General features: G+C 35.6%; 2 protein-coding genes and 1 long non-coding RNA gene across 4 annotated transcripts; 2 read left to right on the top strand and 1 right to left on the bottom strand.

Moving 5' to 3' along the window:
• Positions 1 to 460: 460 nt before the first annotated feature.
• LOC119070234 (copine-9-like) lies at positions 461 to 2,576 on the bottom strand. 2 transcript variants are annotated; one of them, XM_037174506.1, is made up of 3 exons: positions 2,503 to 2,576; positions 1,163 to 2,420; positions 461 to 1,097 (listed from the first exon to the last, which is right to left on the bottom strand). In XM_037174506.1, the coding sequence occupies exons 2-3, from the start codon at positions 2,286 to 2,288 to the stop codon at positions 472 to 474; spliced, it is 1,752 nt and encodes a 583-aa protein (XP_037030401.1). In that variant the 5' UTR covers positions 2,289 to 2,420; positions 2,503 to 2,576; the 3' UTR covers positions 461 to 471. The 2 variants fall into 2 exon arrangements, with proteins under 2 accessions (XP_037030401.1, XP_037030400.1); XM_037174505.1 differs by lacking the exon at positions 2,503 to 2,576 and having other exon boundaries at positions 1,163 to 2,490.
• Positions 2,577 to 4,125: 1,549 nt separating this feature from the next.
• Positions 4,126 to 6,054, top strand: LOC119070237 (lanC-like protein 2). Its single transcript, XM_037174507.1, has 8 exons — positions 4,126 to 4,365; positions 4,421 to 4,669; positions 4,736 to 4,884; positions 4,952 to 5,102; positions 5,171 to 5,305; positions 5,369 to 5,548; positions 5,604 to 5,750; positions 5,810 to 6,054. Exons 1-8 carry the CDS (start codon positions 4,285 to 4,287, stop codon positions 5,984 to 5,986), a joined length of 1,269 nt encoding a protein of 422 aa, XP_037030402.1. The 5' UTR covers positions 4,126 to 4,284; the 3' UTR covers positions 5,987 to 6,054.
• Positions 6,055 to 18,139: 12,085 nt separating this feature from the next.
• On the top strand, positions 18,140 to 18,704 carry LOC119070244. The gene is made up of 2 exons (XR_005086488.1): positions 18,140 to 18,349; positions 18,564 to 18,704. It is a non-coding gene; the product is annotated as an uncharacterized LOC119070244 (long non-coding RNA).
• The last annotated feature ends 2,521 nt before the right edge of the window (positions 18,705 to 21,225 follow it).

The following is a 21,225-nucleotide window of genomic DNA, read 5'->3' as shown; positions in this document are numbered from 1 at the left end:
TATCTCTCAGTCTGTTATCATCATAAGGTCATGGAAATCAGCAACATCGAAAATTTCGGATATTACACAGTCACCAAAAACGATTTTACAATATAAATTTTGCAAGACATACACTCACAGTAATCGACACATATTTTATTTCCCTGAAGTACATTACTGTTTGTGAATAAGCCCCGTGTCTTTCTTTCTGGTTTAAAAATACATAAAAAACACGTACATAAGTCCTTAGGGTGCAGCGAGTTTTAAAATAGTAAAAAGGCTGATTCGACTCAGTGGACTTTCTCGAAAATTTCAAAAATATCAGTTACTGCTCGCCCAAGACGATTTTCTTGAAAGTTTTAGCAGACGGAATTTTGAACATACTTTAATCAAAAACTTTCAACCTAAAGGAACTAGGTACTGAGGAGCAGCTAAAATTTTTTGTAGCATTCGCTACACCCTAATATCCAATTATTTAAAGAGGTAATTCGGTTAAATATCTAACATATCCATTGTCGGTGCTGTTGGTACTATAACCGTCGGATCCGGTGCCATTTCTTGGACTATTTGAGGTTTGTGTCCTCGTGATTCCATAAAACCTGTCAACTGTTGTGGAATTTCGGCAAGTACCTCTTTAGCCAGATCAGCTTGCGATCGAACGGTGGTACTTCCTTTCTTCGTCACAAACTTATTCAATTCAACAAATTGTACAATATCGCGTTCAGCTTGACGACCATCTACGGTCAATTTAAAAATATCGGAATCAAGGTCTTTCATCCGATCAAACTTAGAATTTCCCACACCGACAATAATTATTGAAACAGGCAAAGAAGACGCACTCACAACGGCATGCTTCGTCTGACGCATATCGGAGATGATACCATCGGTTATAATGAGGAGAACAAAGTAATGTTTTCCGTCCTGATACTTTTCTGCAATCGCAGATGTGCTGTTTATTACTGGCGCAAAGTTTGTCGGCCCGTAAAGTTCGACAGTTTTTAAGCAATTTCGGTAATGGTCCATGATTTCTTCAATGCCTTTGCAATACGGATGCGCTGGATTTCCGTTTAATGGAAATTGATGTGAAATTTCACCAGACGGTAATTTGGCTCCAAAACCTGGATGAGACAAACTGCTATTAGTTCTTTGGGAATCATTTTGTTTAAAGCAATTGTTATCATACCAAATGCAGGATAGATCAGTGAATTGTCGTAATGTTGAATAATTTCGCCAACGCTACGCAAAGCAATTTCGTATGGATTCGAACGACTCGAGGTCATAAAGTGCAATGATTTGGGATCAGTGTGAACGATGTTAGATACTGTAAAATCAATAGCAACCACAAAATGAATCTGTGTTCCGTGTCGAATATAATCCAAAAACGTGAAGTCCTCCCTGACACTAAACCGGTTGATTTTTATGCACCCAGAATTCTTTCGGCCTTGAACTAGATTCAGTGGTGCCGATTCGAAAGTTCTCATTGTTGTGTAGCATGTGCCAATTTTTTGGTGATTTCCGTTACGCCTTCGATCATAACAATCAATTTTAATAGATCTATCTAAATCGCCATTGCATAGATTCCTAGCTTTTACGACAAGTGGCTTCCACGTTGGATTTTGAGTTGACTGAGCAACGTTGGTTTTTGCAACGACTGAATACGAACCGTCCTCGTTTGCCCGATAAAACACCAAAAACGGATCATTGTTCCGGAACAACAACAATTTTCTGAGATTTTCAGCTCCAAATTCTATATCAAAAATTTGCTTACAACTAGAGACCTCTTCCGATACGATGATAATTTCGCCAAAATTTCGCAGAATCGATGCACCCTTTAATTTTCCAACAAACTGACCACCACTATAGGCAGCAATGTCGGATAGAGTTGTCTCAAACACTCCCAACGACTCGTACAGTCCACCAATATCTTGGTCTCGCACATCAAATTTCATTTTTTGAATGGTTTCAAAGTTGTAGTTGACGATGACTTTGGTCACCCATTCCGGATTCAAATTATCATCAATCGTTTCAGTGCGAGCTATTTCGTAATATTTGCCCTGCCACGATTCCATCATTGATATTTTACAATATGGATCTGACTTTGTTGCAATGTCCTTGTTCAGCAAATTTCGGCAACTTAAAGTCAATTCCAGTTTTGAAGTGAATTTCGGAGGCTCGAATGGTTTTATGATTTCATTCGATATCAATTTGGCGTCTATCGACCTTGGAGGCGGTTTATCCTTGTCGACTTCGGGCTTGTCATCCTTCACAATACAGCCTCCTCCACCTCCTCTAACGTGAATTGTTAACATCTTTAAGCAACAGTTCGAGAACGGAAAAATGTTTAAGCTTAAAATTTCTTTTCATGTAAAATCAATCCAGCATATTTTCCGATGAATTAGAATATACGGACTAAGGAAATTGCGCCGGTTCCCTCATTTCCACTGGTTTTATTCATGGAATGTAAATGAAAGGTATCTTAATAATATGAATGAAATTCTGTTTATGACAACTACAAATATTTACTTTTTGTTTTTGTTTTTTCTTTGTTACGATGAAAAAGGACCAAAAAGGACTTGCCCAACTGTCAACAATTATAGCAGATGTTCAGACTGTAGATTTGCTATAATCGCGAATTAGCGAAGTGATAAACTCCTTTTCAAATTTTACCGCGAAAAAAGGATTTTGGGAAATGATAAGGGATATTCCATTTAAGGTTTCGGCTATAGCCCTTATTCTCTGGGTATTAATTGTACCTCCTGAATGTGGCATATTTAGTTTGCTTCACATCAACCTCTTACAGACGGCAAGCACATGACCAGTACTATTATCGGGTCTTTTACTTCTATCGATCAAAATATTTTTAATCTGTTGATTTAATAGTATATTACTTCCGAGGTTCCAAGCTGTGTATTTGATAAGTGGGGTATTACAGCCCGACCCGAAGGGGAGGGCTGTATTCCCCACTTGTCAAATAACAACTTGGAACCTCGTAAGTACAATGCTTTACGTGATTAGGCAATGTAAATAAAAATGAAACATGCCGTAACACGTAAAATCTTGTAAATACTTCAATTTTTTAAACAAGCATTTTACTGTATAAAAGCCCATATTACTCAGACTTGCCATTTTTTTTGTCGTCGTTATCGATAACAGATGAATAGCCGTATGTGACAGGATTGTGTAATTGTACAGTGAGTATAAAGCTACTGTTAACTGTTAAAGATATAAATCTTACGTAAATACCACCTATATTTTAATAGGGTATTAAGGATTTTCGTTGGTAAGCCTAGATCTATGATTTAGGAAGCGTTGAGAGGGATTCTTTTGAATTTCGACTGGCCGAAATCGGCACTATTTTTTCCGGGACTTTTTTACATATGCCTAGTTAGGCCTTGGTGCCTAGGCCCCGAAACCAGTCTCAGATATTTTTGATCTTCCATACCTGGTTGGTTGTAAGTGGCCATGGTCACTACTAAATATGGGTATCGCTGTAAAGCTGAGGTCCTCCACATTCATAATAAGTAATAATTTAATCAAATAATTGCATTAGTGAGGTCACAGAACTCATCAAAGTTCACCGAGGTTACATTGATTTTGAGAAATTTTCCGGAAGTCATATTTTCGTCCGATAATCAGCAAATTTTATGAAGTTAATATTTGCCCCAGGAGTACTTGAACTCAGCTTTCCAACGAACCCACACACGCCCGTGTCCTCGTCACCTTTCGGAAATGAAATCCGGACTACGAAACCCCATTTTTCGACCTTTGGCCACTTACAACCAACCAGGTAAGGAAGATCAAAAATATCTGAGACTGGTTTTGGGGCCTAGGCACCAAGGCCTAACTAGGTATATACAAAAAAATCGTGGAAAAAATAGCGCCGATTTCGGTCAGTCGAAATTCAAAAGAATCCCTCTGAACTATTCAAATGGGATGAAGGAAGAGAAAACAATTTTATTTTGTTTGATATTGATGAGGATCTAAGGATGAATTAAGCTTTAACAGACATCAAGTAATTAAAAAATATTTTACTTCATTTACATAAACATGTTTGTATACATAATAAAAGATCACAATATCTGGAGGTTACTGTCGATAATTCCCTAAATATTGAAGAACATTATAGCGTAATTCACACGATGTTCGAAATTCGGAAATACAACGACAACATTAGTTTTGTTTATACGAATAGTGTCATCAATCAAGCCGGGAAAATATCATTCTGAGTTTTCTATTTAATTTCATTATATTTTCTGATATAGCACCGAACAAATTAAATTGTTATCAAAAATTAAACGTTTCGTAATGACGGACGAATCGAATGAAAGAGTTAATACAGATAGATATTACACCAATCAGTATCTTCACATTACCGACCTATCTAAGGTACATTTTACATTTATTTTTAAAGAAATTTCACTATTCATAAAGTTGTCTCAAGGTTTCAACGCTTCCTACTAAAACTAATATATTAACCGAAGCAAACAAATTGCTCAAACGATTTGAAAAGGATCTGATAAAATTGGAATGTTCAGTTGACTATGGATCTGACTACTCTGTCTACACCGGAACGACTGGTGTTGTTGCACTATATTGGCTGATTGCCAGCTTGAACTTGAGTCAAGATTCGGACTCTGTCAACCAAGTGGAAGCGAAACGATTTATGGAAAAGAGATTGGAAAAACAACAAGTAATGTTCCCATAAATAAATTGTGTTTTTTATTGGTGGTTCGATATTTCATTTATTCTTTACTAGGAATCACTGGCACGAATTGAAAGAATTTTACCAAAATTGAAACGAAAACGAATGTCATTCTTAGCTGGTGATGCAGGTCCTTTATCCATGGCAGTAATTATTTATCACGAAGCTAATGAAACAGAAAAAGCAAAATTTTATTGGAAGAAGTATAATCGTTTGTTGGGAGAGCGAGAGAAGATAAAATGTCACAATTTCATATTTCATTAATGATAGGCTCTTGGAACTTGGAAACATGGTTTTCGAAAAAGACGGTAGTACTCCAATCTGTAATGAAATCCTATATGGAAGAGCTGGTTACCTTTACTCCCTCTTACTAGTGAGAAAATTGGTTTCTCAGTATAACGACGATACTATCACAAAAAGGGTAATTTTCCTATTAACAGACACTCAAGAAGATGTATTTGACGGACAATTTGTCGACCACTCATTTAGGTTGTTGACCGTTTGATAGATGAAGGAAGAACGGACAGAACCGATTCCGATGGAGTGCTGTACTATGAATGGCATGACAAATGCTATCTTGGTGCAGCTCATGGAATATCTGGAATTATGTACATTCTCCTGAAGGTTTTTTTTGTTGATAAATACATTCTGACTGAATTTTTACGTATAACTTGTGTATTACCCCAGGCTCACTCATTTCTGGATTCAGCACAGATTACATACGTTCGAAAGACTGTAGATTGGCTCCTAGGTCAATGTTTTTCTTCCGGAAATTTGAGATCATCACTAGGGTCCAAAGATGATAAATTGGTTCATTGGTGTCATGGAGCTCCTGGTGCCATATATATGTTCCTGGAAGCTTACAAAGTAGTTGTGTATTCACTTCTGCAGGAAAATTAATTATTTTGGTAATAATTTTCAGTTATTTGGTGACAACCAATATCTAAATGCCGCGATTCAGTCGGCTGATGTTATTTGGAAGAGGGGAGTGCTGAAGAAAAGTTATAGTTTGTGTCATGGAGTAGCTGGTAATGCGTACGCTTTTATGGCTACTTATGAACAGACGAAAGTGAGTTAGCGATTGTAAAATTCTTAGTCGAGTCAACTAACATGTTAATATGTCAACAGGACGAAAAATATTTGGAACAGGCTTTCATATTTGTTCAATGGTGCTTTGATTATGGAACAGCTAGCACAGCAACACCTGATCGACCACTCTCACTATTCGAAGGATTAGCTGGAGTGATATACATGCTATTCGATTTTGCGGGCAGTTCACCAAAGTTTCCTGCATTTCAATTGTAATAATCCATCATTATCAAATACAATTGTGTAATGAAAGCACAGAACGGCTTATGAATTCAAGGAAGTCACAGTAGGGCTATTTGCTAACTCTATGAATGAATCGGCAAACCAAATTAAAGAGTGGAATGCGAGTAAGAAAGAGCTAATGCGCCTAGCAGGGTTAGCATGTAAGAAGTGCCCCCAAAGGAACTAAAGCTTATCGCGGACGCATTTTCCACAGGTTTTACACCCCTAACATGACCCAAAAATCAAATTCCAGATAATTGCTAATTACAGATTATTAACGGTTATGATCGGAAACTTGACTGGAATACATATGTTTTTGGTAGAGTATCAACCCTAAAAAGCACGCTTGGGGAGAGTTTTTGGGCATGAGGGTGAGTTTTGTCTGTAATTTATATCTATCGATGACTGTAACTGAAAATTCTGAAAAAAATCTCAAAAAATGTCTGTATGGAGAGTAACATCTGTGATTTTTTTTCAGAATTTTTGGACCCCTCCTTAGGGGTGAAGAAATTCATTCAAAAATTGTTTTGAAAAATTGGATGTGTTCTACCATTTTTTTAAATCTGAAAATATTATGTAATACATTGTAATATACATGTCCAGTCCATAAGACCAATCAATGGTCAAAATGCCGAGGTAGTTCTGTACCTCCAACGTATGAAAAAAAAATCGCCGAATTTTTCTCTGAATTTTTTCCCTTAAACAGGTGTCCAAAAAATCTGAAAAAAATGCAGATGTTCCTCCATACAGACATTTTTTGAGAATTTTTACATATTTTTACGTCAACACACCAGACAGAAATAAATGAAAAACAAAATTCACATTTTCGTCAATAACTCCACTATAACTCCATTTTGGAGTTTGATACTCCACTAAAAGTAGTTCTAGGCCAAGACCTTTCGAATGATGTATCATGAGCTTTAGTTCCTTTGGGCGCAATTTTAAAATGCTAACCCTGCTAGGCCCTTCCACTAATTTTTATTTATTTATTTCATGTTCATGATGCAACAGTACCATGCTTAGCTACTAGTTTTATTAGAGACGGCAGGATGGTACTAATATTATTATCGATGATTTTAAAACGAAACCTGTCTCTTCATTAGACCAGAACCAAAAGTCATAGTTTATTTTGATCGGCGTTGTCGATAACAGATGACAAAGCCGTAGCCGTGTGTAACTTGCTCAAGTCTATGAATGAAGTAAGTAAGGGCAAAGAAAAAGTAGTCATTTTCAGGTAAGTGTCATCTTAAAATCATCCTTCGAACAGTATCTTCTTTTTGATCAGTCGAAATTCCTAGAGAAATCATGCGCAAGTTTCTGCAACGATTTTTTTTTTGCAATATTTTCTTTATGAAACAAAGTGAGAGCGGTGTTTGTACGGTTTGCACCACTCGCAATTCTTCCCCAAAAAATTCCGAATAATAAGCTGACAATATAGTTAGTAATTTAAGAAACTTCAGTTTCTGTTTCGAATCGCAAAAGGTCAGCGAACAGTTAACTCCCTTCAATAATGAAAACAAACCATTAGCTGCTTGATAGTACAAACATGTATTTGTTTTTTTTTTTTTGGAAACATTGAAATAGACATTATGCAATGATAATTAAATTAATAACAACAGTTTCTGTAGATAGTAGTTATAATATCAATAAATAAATAATTTTCTCTAAACGATCGTCTTTTTTCTATCATAAATATACAAAATAAAAATTGTGTAAAAAATAAAAACAAAATATAAATCACAGATGAAATTAGCTGCTCCAGAACAAGCAAATTAGTAAAAATAAAAATTCAAGTGTAAAAACAGAATACTATGAAAAGATTGCAATTGGTTGTTTTTTTTTTATTGTGTATAAGTTCGTTTATAAGTTTTATTTGGTTGTTGTTGTTTCTTATCCTTAAAATTATTCGTTTGTTAGGATCATTTCTCTTTATTTTATTGGTTGGGGTTTTATTTAATTTTAGTTGGTTGTGTGTTTATCTATTTATTTGTTTGGAATTTATTATAATATATTGCTTTTTATTGTTTATGTTTGATTTGCTATTAGTTGTGTCTTCATTTTTACTAATTTTTGTTGATGGTTCTAAACGTATGGAAAACAATAAAAGAAAAATCTTATTTTACTCTGATCGTTTTGTTTGTTTTGTTTCAATTTCAAACTCTTCTAAATTTAAATATTATTTTTATAAAAAAATAAGCTTTTTTTCATATTTGATGTATAATGCATTGAATGCGCGATGTTTCAAAATTTTGTTGGTTTTTTGTTTTTAAAATTATTTGGTCTCTCTAGTTTTATTATGTCCAAAAAACAAAATGTAACAGAAACAAATCTTCCATTTAATTCTTTACTATTTTCTATTCATTTAACATTTAACTTTACTTATCTTGAAACATTTGATGTTTGGAATTTGGTTACATTATTTATTTACTCGAATATAATATTTTATTTCATTTATTGATTCATCATCATCATCATCATCATCATCATAATATATTATTGTATATATATTAATGACAGCTTTTATATATATTTACATATATTGTGTAACATAATAATTTTCAATTCAATCCAATATTTCATAAAAAAATCTTTCTTAAGAAAGTATTATCAATTTTTGTCTTCATTTCCATACAAAATCAAGAAAAAAGCGAACTAACATGCAAGAACAAAAGAGAGAAAAGCTCAACGAATTCACCACTAACTGTGTGGATTTGGAGGAAATAATCTTTGGCGAAAAAAAAAGCTTTGGTGTAGGTGTTTCTTTGAAAAATCTGTTATTTAAGCTCTTTGGTTTATTTACAGCGACTTGCTGAGTACGAGGCTTTAAGGTTGATTGAATGAAACGATATCTTTATATGGAAAATAGTAGAAATAGTAGAATTCAGTGTATTTGTGCATTGTTCACCGATGAAAGACATTATTTTCAACCGTCCTTACAAAATACAATTGCAAGAAGCAGACTCTCGACTTTTAAGGCGCCTATGTGAAAAATGTCTGGTTTTCAAAGCTATTTTATTCATGCCACTTTTATGAAAATTTTGTCAGGAGATAAATAATTAACTACTTAGAACCTTTAAAAACACAATGACGTTGTATTTTTTTATTTTTATTATGAAGGCATACCGAAATTCTGGTTTGAATGTTACTCTGCAGGTCGATAGATTCTTCTTAAATAATTAGTCTTTTCCCTTAAACATGGTTTACATGAACATTTTTCACTGATAGTACAATATTTTATTGACATAATGAGGTTTTCCGTTTATCAAATTTATGTACTATTTAATTTTAATTTCATGATCAATGGCCGAAATACAGAACAAAACATAACCACACATTCACTCTGTCAACGCTATCATCACTAGGGAGTGATGAGTCATAAGTACCAACGTAAAAACAAAAAAGTCAAAATTTCGCGCAAACATTTGAAATTGTTGTATAAATGAAATTCCTTCTTCTTAGTTTGTAAGAAATAAATTAAAACAAAAACTTGATTTTATGGATTCGGATAAATGGATAAAAGCCCTACCGTTCGACACAAATAAAATGTCCAAGCAAGTTACTATTACATTGTGCAGCCGTCTCAACATTCACTACCTCGACCTTTACTTGAATCTTCATAATGTAACTTTGACAATGTTTAGCTTAAAAAAAATGGGAAACAAGTCAAATAAAGTTATTATAAAGTCAATGATGAACTAATTGTAAAATTTTCGAATCATACAAAAAAACCAAGCATTGTAAAAGTTTTGCAACAGCTAACGAACGTTGCATAAATAATGCTCTTGCACAGAACAACCGTTTATGTAATGTACAGGCTGAGTCTAACGTTTTGATTTATAGATTCGTTTATAGATTTCTGCCTAATAAATAGAAACGCCAGATTTTAAAATTGCAGCAATTGTGCTCGTCTTTGTAGCTAATAAAATTAGTGCTACTGATCCACAACTCTAATACCAGGATGCATGAAAATATATTATTTTTTTTAACTTGATGAGGTACAGAGATCGATAAGTTATCACAAATTTTGGTAAAGACAAAATGCACGCAAAATTGTTTTGTAAATGCAAATTACTTACATGGAACGATTATTTATGTCGATTTGATTTTATGACCTCTATATCATGTCCAGTGTGTATGTAATTGATGCGTACAGATATGTATCCCCTCCACTGTTACATGATCGATTGTGTAGCTAACTGAATGTATCGCATCTATTGTCTATCTTACAAAATTTGCATTTATAACCTAATTCCACACATTTTTTTCGAATTTTGTTTCGTAAAAAAAATAAAAAATGGGAAACAAGTCAAATAAAGTTACTAGAGGGTCCAGGAAAAGATCAACGAAAAATATGACATTAAGACGGTATGTAAAGACTTTGATTATAATCTCTTCTCCTCCTAAGGAAATCTTTCATCCAAACAGAATCATACAAAAAAACCAAGCATTGCAAAAATTTTGCATTCCAAATCCATTTGCAGAACACAATTACTGCAATAATTCTTATAAGGTTGTGCGTGGAGATGATTTATTTGATTTTCAACTGATGGACGGCGATAAATGTGGTAATTCTGAGATTTCTTACAGAAAGTGCATCTTTTCACGTATAACTAAAAATACAGGTGAAACAGAAGATAATGACCATCAGGTTGAAGAGGAGCCTGAAACAGAAATGGATTTACAGGAAAATAATGAGCATGAAGCACATACTATCGCAATTAATAAATCCGAATGTGTGGAAGGTCGTCGTATTGTCAATATTGCTCTATTGTTCGCTCAAATTAAAGATCTGAATGACCATGGAACATCAATTTGTAACTTTTCGAACATGGAAATAATCAAGGAAACGAGACAAGGACTGCGAAGCATTTTCCATTTTCGATGCTCCTGTTGTGGAATAACTAAAACGATAGCAACAGCAGAAGAATCAAGTGATTCTTTGGATATAAATTATGCACTTGCGCTGGCGTCATATGCAGTGGGAGTTGGTTGTTACCAATCAGAAGAATTTCTAGCTAATTTGGAGGTGCCTTTCATGTCCTCATCAACCTATGACAAATACCAAAAAATGCTTCAGAAAGACTTGAAGGAGTGTGCCAAAAAGGAAATGGAAAAAGCAATCGATGAAGAAAAAGTGATTGCGGCCATGAAAGACAACATTGATGCGAGCGAAGCCAATTTTCCATTGTTGACGGTTATTACAGATGGCTGTTGGTCGAAACGTAGTTATGGAGCGAATTTTAGCTCAAAATCTGGTACAGCGACTCTGGTTGGTTATGAATCGAAAAAAGTTATTTGGAACCGGGTGAAAAATAAGTACTGCAAGAAATGCGCCAATAATAAGTTTCGTGGTATCGAGTCAGATCATGTTTGTAACACCAACTTTCACGGCCCCCCTACTGGTAATCAATTCAAAATGTAAAATTAACTTTCAATCCTAAGCTCTGCAATAATTCAATCATAGGAATGGAATCAGAGCTTTTACTAGAAGCTTTCCAAGAAAGCGAAAAAACGTATGGTGTCAGATACAACAACCTCATAGCTGATGGAGACTCGAAAACTTTCAGTGCGATTACAGACGCAATGATTTATATGAATCCACCACTAAAAGTTGACAAACGAGAATGCGTTATACATTTGTATCGCTGTGGACGGAGTCGACTTTTCAAAGTAAAAAATTTATCATCCGCAAAAGCAAAAGAGATTATCCTCGGATTTCAATGTGCACGTAAGCATTGGGCTGAAACAAGCTTACCATTTCATGAAAAGGTTGGAAAACTTCGAGAAAACTTTCAGTATATACCTCATCATGTATTCGGCAATCATGAATCCTGTGACTCGTACTTCTGCGATAAGAAAAAACATCAAGATGACAAGAACGAAATTCCCGAAATGCGAAAGTCAGGGCAACTGAAGGAAATTAGCACAGCATTGACGAGACTAACCGATAATGCGAAAAGTCTTCTACACAACCAAAACACCAACCTGGTCGAACAATTCAATTCGGTAGTGAACAAACACACAGCTTGCAAACGACTTTTCTTGTCAGCTGCCGGTAGCTGGGAAGGACGCGTAGACGCTAGTGTTATCGATTTTAACACTCATCGTTTGGGCTCTACAGTACTGAGCTACAAAAAACAATTAACTGAGTCTCGTCTAATGGGAAAGTGGATTCATAAGTTGGAGACTAGACGAATTGGATTGAACCTAAACCGAACTGTTACTCATCGTTATAATAAATCCGCCTATTCACCAGATGAATCTTATGGTACCGATACGTGTCATCAAGGAGATTTAGATGACGAAACGGTTAAATGGCGAAAGGCAATGTATCTGGCTGACCTTAAGACGTGGCATAAAGACCGTGTCAACATGGAAAGAAATACTATTGGTCAGTCGGATTGTGATTTGGGAATGCAAATTCATTCTTACACAGTAAATGCAGCGATGTTCGGAAGAATTGCCAACGCCCGGTCTGACAACGGATACAAAGAAATCGTACAGAACATTTTGATGGACAAACGTTTCGATATTTTGGCACAAGTGAGACATGATCAAATTCACCGTAAAGAAGCATTACAAAGTTTAGAAGTTCAAATGGGTGTGAAAATTGATCAGTGTGGCATATTCATTGATGAAAAGTTTGAATATATGACAGCATCTCCGGATGGTCTGATCGGTATGGATGGCATCGTTGTGGTCAGTTGTCCCTTGGCGGCCGAAAACGTATCTGTAGAAGAAGGTGTTCTTAACGGCTGCATAAAATTTTGGACAGTCACCAGGAAACCAAGAAAGTTAAACAAAAACGTTGAAGAACTGCCAACAAAACCACAAAAGAAACTAAAAGAGAAACTAATACCAGTCGAAGAACAATCCACCTCCACTGTAACTGTCAATCCACCATTTCAAAAAGAAATTCTTGGTTTCAACAAAAAGAATCAGTTTTTCTATCAGATTCAGGGTATGCTACACATAACCCAACGTAAATACGCGATGTTTGTAGTTTGGACATCGAAGAACATCAAAACGGAAAGAATCGAAAAGGATGACGCATTTTGGACGAAGGAAATTGAGCCAGAAATTATTACTTTTTTTGAGAATCGATTTCTTCCAAAAATTGTTAGAGCCAACCGATAACTCCATTTTTTTATTACTTTAAATTTCACTTTTAATAACTTCTGGTAACGTTTTAACTCTGATTTTTATGTCGCACGAAATTTTAAGGTTTTAACTCTGAATTGTATATCGAACGAAATTTTTATGTTTTAACTCTGAATTTTATGCGAATAAAGAAGGTTTTGAACATATACTTGAGAGCACAAAGTATTTTTCTTTATAAAAAGTTTCCGGCAAAATTGTGGTCTTCTCAGTTGAATTGCAGGTACATACCACCTGGATATGATATTTCTTTTTGAGAACCATAAGATTGAACGTTGAAATAATATTGACAGGGAGTAAACATTTCATGATTCATGAATTATCGTTTGATTAATAGTTTCATGTGACAACTTATGCATAGATATTTTCATTTGCTGTATGAAAACAATTGCGGAATTTCGTATACACAACACATCACGCTTTACCTAGAAAATCAAAATATTGGCGCTCAAATTCATTGTACTTTTGTGTTGGTCATTCCGACGTGATTTTTTTTTATCAAGTTGGCGTGCGTTAAAAAATACATTAATTTTCTGTTGGCTATTTTGATAAATAAAATTGGGTTATGTTTACTGAAAATTAGCCTTAATGTTAACAAATATGTAAAACAAAAATCGAAAATATTGAATCAAAATCGTATTCACGCGTAGCCGCCCTAATTATGTTTTAAAGGCAAGACTGCAGCGCCGTAATCGTGGCCACTTTATAAAGTAATTTTAAAATTGTGGAATCTATATGGATTTTGGGTTAAGTAGAATTAGCATCTTCAAATATGTCGAAAGTTTATTTTCTGGGACTGTAAATTGATGTGTTCGTTGGTTGTATAAACGGTTATTAAGCGTAGATCGCACTATACTCTGGAAAGTGAAATGTAAAGTAAACGACAAGTAAGTTTCAATTGGTCTTATACCCTTTTTCCTTCCGCTTCTCCTCAAGGAGGCTATATACTGTTGTGAAAACTAGCGGGCCGAAGCGGTAGTCTTTATAGGGAAATAGATAAAGAGAGCGTTGGATGTGAAAGTGGAAAAAAAAAATTAGTCCGAATTTGTATCATTAGCCCCGTTGATGTGAAAGGTGACTGACGATTTGGGGACAACTTTTAACTTCGACGACCTACCTTTAAATTCATTTTTTGTTCAATGAATCGGAATCAAAATTCAAAGAGAGAGAGAGAGAGAGAGAACTCTGCTCCGCTGAACTGGTACATTTTCTCATAGATTTGATGGATTACATTGAATTTTACTGGAATTTAGTTCGACAATTAAAAAAAAAGAAACTGTTCAGATAATTTGTTCTCGCAGCAATCTTTATTTTAGAAGAGTTTCAAAATTTTCAATACACGTGTAAAATCAATTTTCTTTGTTGATAAGTTTCGACAGTAATGCGAGCATTTGTTTTCGCTCTTCTGCCTCAGTTTTGAGACGAGAAATTTGAAGCTCTTCTTTCTTATTCTCTGCTTCAGCCTTCATCACTTCTTTTTTATATTGGAACTTTTGAAAATCTTCTAAAATAAAGATTGCTGCGACAACAACTTATCTGAACAGTTTCTTTTTTTTTAATTGTCGAACTAAATTCCAGTAAAATTCAATGTAATCCATCAAATCTATGAGAAAATGTACCAGTACTAAGTCTTACCCTTCAAAAACTCACATCCACAACCCCGGCTCAATTTATCATAAATATTACCACCAAAATTTTGAACACACTCAAATATCGAACGCATAATTCGAACGATTCACAATGGTCGAAGTTTTTTGACAGGAACATTACCGTGTACGTTTTCGTTTATGTTGGAATATTACTGTTTTTGCCCGAGAGCTGGCGTCCCCAATTAATGTTATTCGTTCTCCACTTGATTCTCTTTTCTACTTCTGCAATTCGAGTCACAAAAACTTACTGTAATTATACATGCCGATCACTTGACACAAAACGGAATGTATTAAACATTACCATTCATTTTGTAATGTCATGTCAATTCCAATAGCCAAACCAAAAACAGAACGGTATATATCTCGTCTCCTTGCCATTTAAACCTAGATTGATGGCATTAATTTGTCAGGATTTGGAATTAAATTGCATGTTGTTGACATTGCCAAGTTTATCTCCTATACCTTTTTCCTTTCATAAGTTTCATAGCTAATTTCATGTGAAAGTTGCCCCTGCTCGAAACATATCCACATCGAGTCGAGTTGTAACAAAGTGCCAGAGGCGATAAATTTTCGTTTGTATACCCCGTAATTGACGTAAGTATTACTGAAAATGAGATTTAATGAAAAATTTGCCCGTAACTGTTTGTTTCATTAAATTGTTGTATAGCTGAAAGTGTTTGAATGTGAGCTGCAAGACAGAGGTATATTCGTAACTTTTCACTGCAATTTTTTATAGAATGATAAATCAAATTTACTTTTCGGCGTCTTTATAATCATAAATGGGTAGCATTTAAATTTGATGCTCACATTCCCGGCAATTTCCATGCAGCGTGTGAGTCTTCCGTCTCTTTCACACTTTACTTCTTGAACTGTATTTGTCTCTTTCTCACTTGTTTGATTGAGTGCGTTCACTTAAGGCCAGTTCATACTCGCATACATTTTTGCGATATATGCGACCATGAACTGGCCTTAAATGTAATGTGGATAGCTAATGTATCTTGCATTGAACGCAATAGAAAGAATGTAATATGGATAGCAATGGTTATTGCCACGTTCCTACTACCAGTCCATTTCTTTTCGATTACCTTTGTGCTCGTCTTCGTCCTTCTCCCAACCCATTCGTCCATTTTTAAACACTTAATGTACGTATAAAGTAAAAAAAAAACGTTGTGAAAGTTTGTTGTCCTTGTCGAAGACATGTCGCAAATCGTATATGTATTTAGTTTATCTGCTGAAGCTTTGTATGATCTTTGTGCATGTTTTCTACACTTTTTTGTTTCAAATTTCGATTGTAACTGTTATTGACTGTTATTTGTACTATATACATCACCAAAATTCATAGCAGATGTTTTGGAAGTTTGATGGACGCAACCAGCGTCACTTATTTATATTTCGCAGTTTTTGTGCGATTAACTATCGGAAACAATTTCGGTTGAGCATCAGATGCGAAATTTAACTTGTTTTCGCTTGTCAGCCAATTGAAATTGTTGAGGCCGAGAATAAATCTCTTCACCGTACAATTTGATTCAGACAAAGGTCGTGTATCTAAATGTACTACTTGGGTGGGTCAGACCCCTTGACTGATAAGATTTTGCTTCATTTTATTAAATTACACTGACTGATACAGTTCTGAGATGCTTACATTTTTATCACCGATTTAAGAATTAAAATCGACTTGCAACGGAAAGCAAAAATACTAAGTCTAAATTTTCATAACAGCTCCCGAATCGGCAACATTTTCAATTTCGCTTTTCCGAGGGTGTAGCAACGACGTCCACTTGCTCATACTATATTTTAGTATCGAAACTGCACTTTCAATTAAAGCGGTAAACTTTGGAACGAAACGTTCAAGCATGAGGTCATGAGGTGCTTCGGTCCTGTTGTTATCTACTCCATAGCACGGCAGATGAATTTGACATTTACAGCTATGACAATTGATCGTAAGTTCCTTACTGACATGTTGAGACAGATGGTAAAGTTCGGGTAAAGTGTCAGTGATAAAGAATGGTTGGTAGAATATTTTTATGGTGTTCCCAAGAAAATGGCGGCCACCTTGGATTTTGACATTTCGACGAAATTTTCGGTATTTGGGCATGTAGAGAGTTCGGGTAAAGTGTCAGTGATAGAGGATGGTTGGTAGAATATTTTTTTGGTGTTCCCAAGAGAATGGCGGCCATCTTGGATTTTGACATTTGGACGATGTAAGATGTTTGACGAGATGTGTTTCACGCGATTATGTGTTTGACAGGATTAGTGTTTCACGGGCGATGATAAATTATACTTTAAAATTTTGTTAGTAAAGTGAAAAGATGAGCAGCAACGGACACGGTGGTCTTCATTTAATTTCATTATACAATTGAAGCGCTTTGAATGCAACAGCAAACAACCAATGTTGTGCATAAATAAATCATTTTTTGTTGGAACAAAAGGGGGAAATATTATCACTACTTTGACCTTTCGGTCAATTATTGTATACAGAGATCAAGTTCAGATCGGTCATTGTTGTTGTTTTTTTTTCTCAAGCAATATTATCGACAGCGAGGAACCACCACAACAACCGATGAGCTTTTGGTAATTTGATCTTACATTAGCAAATAATTACGAGAACAATATAGACTCAATTTGTGCTATGCGTCTAACTGCGAGGATAGATGGAGAGTTCTTTGTATAAATCAAACTTCGACAAACCCACTGACCCAAACTTTAGAGGTAAAAAAAACTTGACCTGACCAGGTTTTCCAGGTAACATGCCAGGTTCGACCCGGGCTTCAGTCGTTCCCTTATTTCAATTTAAGCCTGATTATTGTTAAACTTTTAGAGACAGTAAGCACATCGTAACAAAATGAACAAATACGTCTTTTCACTGTGTATACGAGAATACCAGAGCTCATCACTTAATCGTGTCGTCGTTGTCAAAAACAGATGACTACGAACGTTTAAAAACCAATTCAATTTTATGATAAGGTCAAGTCAACGCATCCAGCACTGAGCCGGCTGCATGGACAGAATAAAAAGAGGTAGACCCGTTCTCGTTCAGTTTGTTTTCGTCGTGCTTAGTGAACGGCTGTATTTTCCAGAAACCTCCTCTTACAAACGACGCGACGCCATTGATTAATAAATTTGTGTATTCTGTGCTATTTCAACGATTTTTTCCCAATGTAAGTAGTTGAAGGCTTTGTTTTTTTTTCAGTTTGTTGTTCGCAGTTTCAGTTCATTTGTATTGGATCTAGTTGAATTTTGACTAACCGAGTGACTGGCCTCATTAATGAGCGAGCCGAGCGGCTTTTTTTTGTTCCTAGTCGAGCCGTGACGGCTCTTTCTTCAATCGTGGATCTCATTTTTCGAAGGAATATTTCACTTGAAGTTGGCTGCTATTCGGAATACAAAAAAATGACGCTGTCAGATCTGTCAACAATATTTTTTTCTGTTGGTAAACTCGGAATTATTATTATTGATAAAACAAATTGGCTGTGTCCGAATAATATTTGTGATATTATTGACTATCAAAACTGAGATGCAGTAACAAAATTACTTCACAGTAATGCTTGCGGTAGTTTAAAAACAAATCAGGAAACCAGCGGTCAACAATTTAACACACTTTAATCAGTATAACCGTTCAAATGATCGCCGACTTTCAGGCAAAGACCAAATGCATATTTTTCATTTTCGTGAAGCTTGCGAATTGTTGTAGCATCGGTATACTTGAAACCGCCCGAGCATAGCCTGATAATTATTTTGACTGCAACCTGTTTTTCTATACATAGATCAACCATTCGTCAACATATATTTGGTAACTCAACGTAAACAACAAATCGGATGGTCAAATCCTAGCAAAATTGTGGGAAAACTTTAGTTCTAAAGTGGATGTTTACATCCTGGAAACGGTTGTGGAGTGAGTGTGACAAATATATCGTAAATATTGGTCGATTCTGAGAATTTATTAGCTCTAAACAAATCAACCTTTTGTTGTTTTGCTATCAAAGAGCACCGCTTGCAGTACTTACCGTTTATTTTTGCAACTGCCACAGTCTGGAAAAGTTGTTCGTAGAGCGATTTCGATAGTTTATTTGCTGCAAGTCGTTCAAATAATAACCCAAAATCATATTTTATGTTCAATTGAGTGCAGTGTTTGTTTATATTTACACAATTTCGATATCAAAAATCTTAATACAACCTCATAGGTCTTTTCAATTTTGTTAATACAAATTTTGTTATCATTTCATTCGTTCATGTTAGAATTAATTACGTAAAATCGGAGTTTTTTTGTATATAAAATTTTGAGTACAATTATTGTTCAATAAATTTATCTGAAAAATTTGCCGATGCCTCTTTTCTTAGCTCGGTGTTCAAAGGCCAGCCGCTCCATGTAGCTGGGTTCAACGGGTAATTCTTTTATTTTTCCAGACAATATTTTGTTGATGTGGTTACAAAAACAAAGAATAATGTGATCGACTGCGATATTTTTGATTTTTCTCTCAAGAACATCGATATGTTCCGAACACCCAACGACATGAACTTTTGCGTCTTTAACACTATCAAGAAGCTTAGACTGAATCGACTCTTGATAACAGATACCTGCAATTGTCTTGTTCAAACTGATGACGAGCTTTTCGATGCTTCGTAGTGTCGCATTCCGATCTGCTAACTCGAAATTCTCTTTACATGTCACGCAGCTAGTAGATTTATACAGTTGCTGACATATCCGGTTGCTGTCAGTTGATGAGACATGCGATAAATCCACCTTTACGTCACCACCATTCGATCCATTATTTAAGCCGGTCGCTCCAGCAACCGATCGATAATGTAAATCGACCGCTTCAGCATCCCTTCGATTATTTAACCCGACCGCTGCACTATCCGATCGATTATTTAAGCCGGTCGCTCCAGCAACCGTTCGATAATGTAAATCGACCGCTCCAGCATCTCTTCTATTATTCAACCCGACCGTTCTAGCATCCATTCGATTATTTAAACTGAACGTTGCACCATCCGATCGATTATTTAAACCGGCCGCTCCAGCAACTGATCGATAATATAAATCGACCGCTCCAGCATACCTTCCGTTATTGAACCCGACCGTTCCGACATTCGTTCGATTAGTTAAACCGACCGCTCCACTATCCGATCGATTATTTAAACCGGCTACATCAACCGATGGATAATATAAATCGGCCGCTCCAGCATCCGTTCGATTATTGAAACCGACCGCGGAACTAAAATCAGATTCGGTCTCCGGGTCAAAACTAATCACTGAGTCTACATCATCCGATTCCGACTCTACCAGAAAATTTTCATCCTCACACAATTTACGTTCAGGATACGATACGATGACTGGATGAAGTGGCTGCTCTTTACACACAGAGATGAAATCATGTATATTTGATAGAATTGTAGTGGAACTATCAGGCTGACAATTCGATTTCAATGAATTGGTTCCGGTTATGTTATTGATAACCATTGTTGCATAGCCGGTTCGGTACTGAGTTGCTGTCGTTTTTGTACTTTGATTACACGCTTTACGCAGCCGAAGAAGTTTTCAAGACCATCTTGAGTCGTATCTCTGAAAGCATAAGAGGAAAGAAACACAGTTTCAGGAAAATTTATCATTTTTGCATTTACTAGCGGCAATTAAGTCGTATTAGCTGCAAAATCTATGTTACGTCAGACAAAGAGCTTTACATCCCGCTGGTATTTATAATACCAGCACGCAGTTGTTCCTAAATTGCTGTTTTAGTTTGTATTAGAGGTTCATGTAAAACAAAAAATGTGAAATTAGAATGGGGTAGAATGCTGTGCTCTGGACGAGTAGTTAATATCAGTGGCTTGATTCCACCTCTAGAAAACCATCCACAATCCCCATGAATGACGCCGCTGTTCATGCTAGAATGTTGATATGGATATTTCATAGTAAAAGCTAAGATGATGCATGAACTACCACCCTTCCATTAAGTGTGTGTGAGATTTTTTTATGAAAAAGCTACTCTTGATGTGTCCGATTCCAGCATCGTCGTCTAGAATTACTTAAATTCAGAATTTTAATATCACGAAAATGGTATATAGAGGCTGCTTTAAGTATTCAGGAAGCAGCACACTGGAAAATGTCATTCCATTCACGATCGATTCGCTCTATATACTCTCTTTGCTTCAGTATAATCAGTTAAGGTGGTGGGAGGTCTGGTTTAATGACTTTCGTCCATTTCTTTTGAAAAGGGGAAAGGAGCATCACAATAATTCACTTAAATAACTTCTAACATAAAAATCCTTGATGTGGGTGAAGGGTTGTTTCTATTGAGATATGATGCCACCAATCACTGGTCGAACTGACATGAATTTTCCTTTACTGAGAAGGAAAATCATGAAATTCTATTTACAATCGCTAAACCGAACTGGTGTGCAACCGTATTTTGCACCAACTGGTCCTATTTG

Source organism: Bradysia coprophila (genome assembly GCF_014529535.1).
Source record: "Bradysia coprophila strain Holo2 chromosome X unlocalized genomic scaffold, BU_Bcop_v1 contig_590, whole genome shotgun sequence".
In the NCBI taxonomy this organism is placed as follows: Eukaryota; Metazoa; Arthropoda; class Insecta; order Diptera; family Sciaridae; genus Bradysia; species Bradysia coprophila.
Note: the sequence above shows the minus strand (reverse complement) of the source record. Positions and strands in the feature narration are given on the sequence as shown.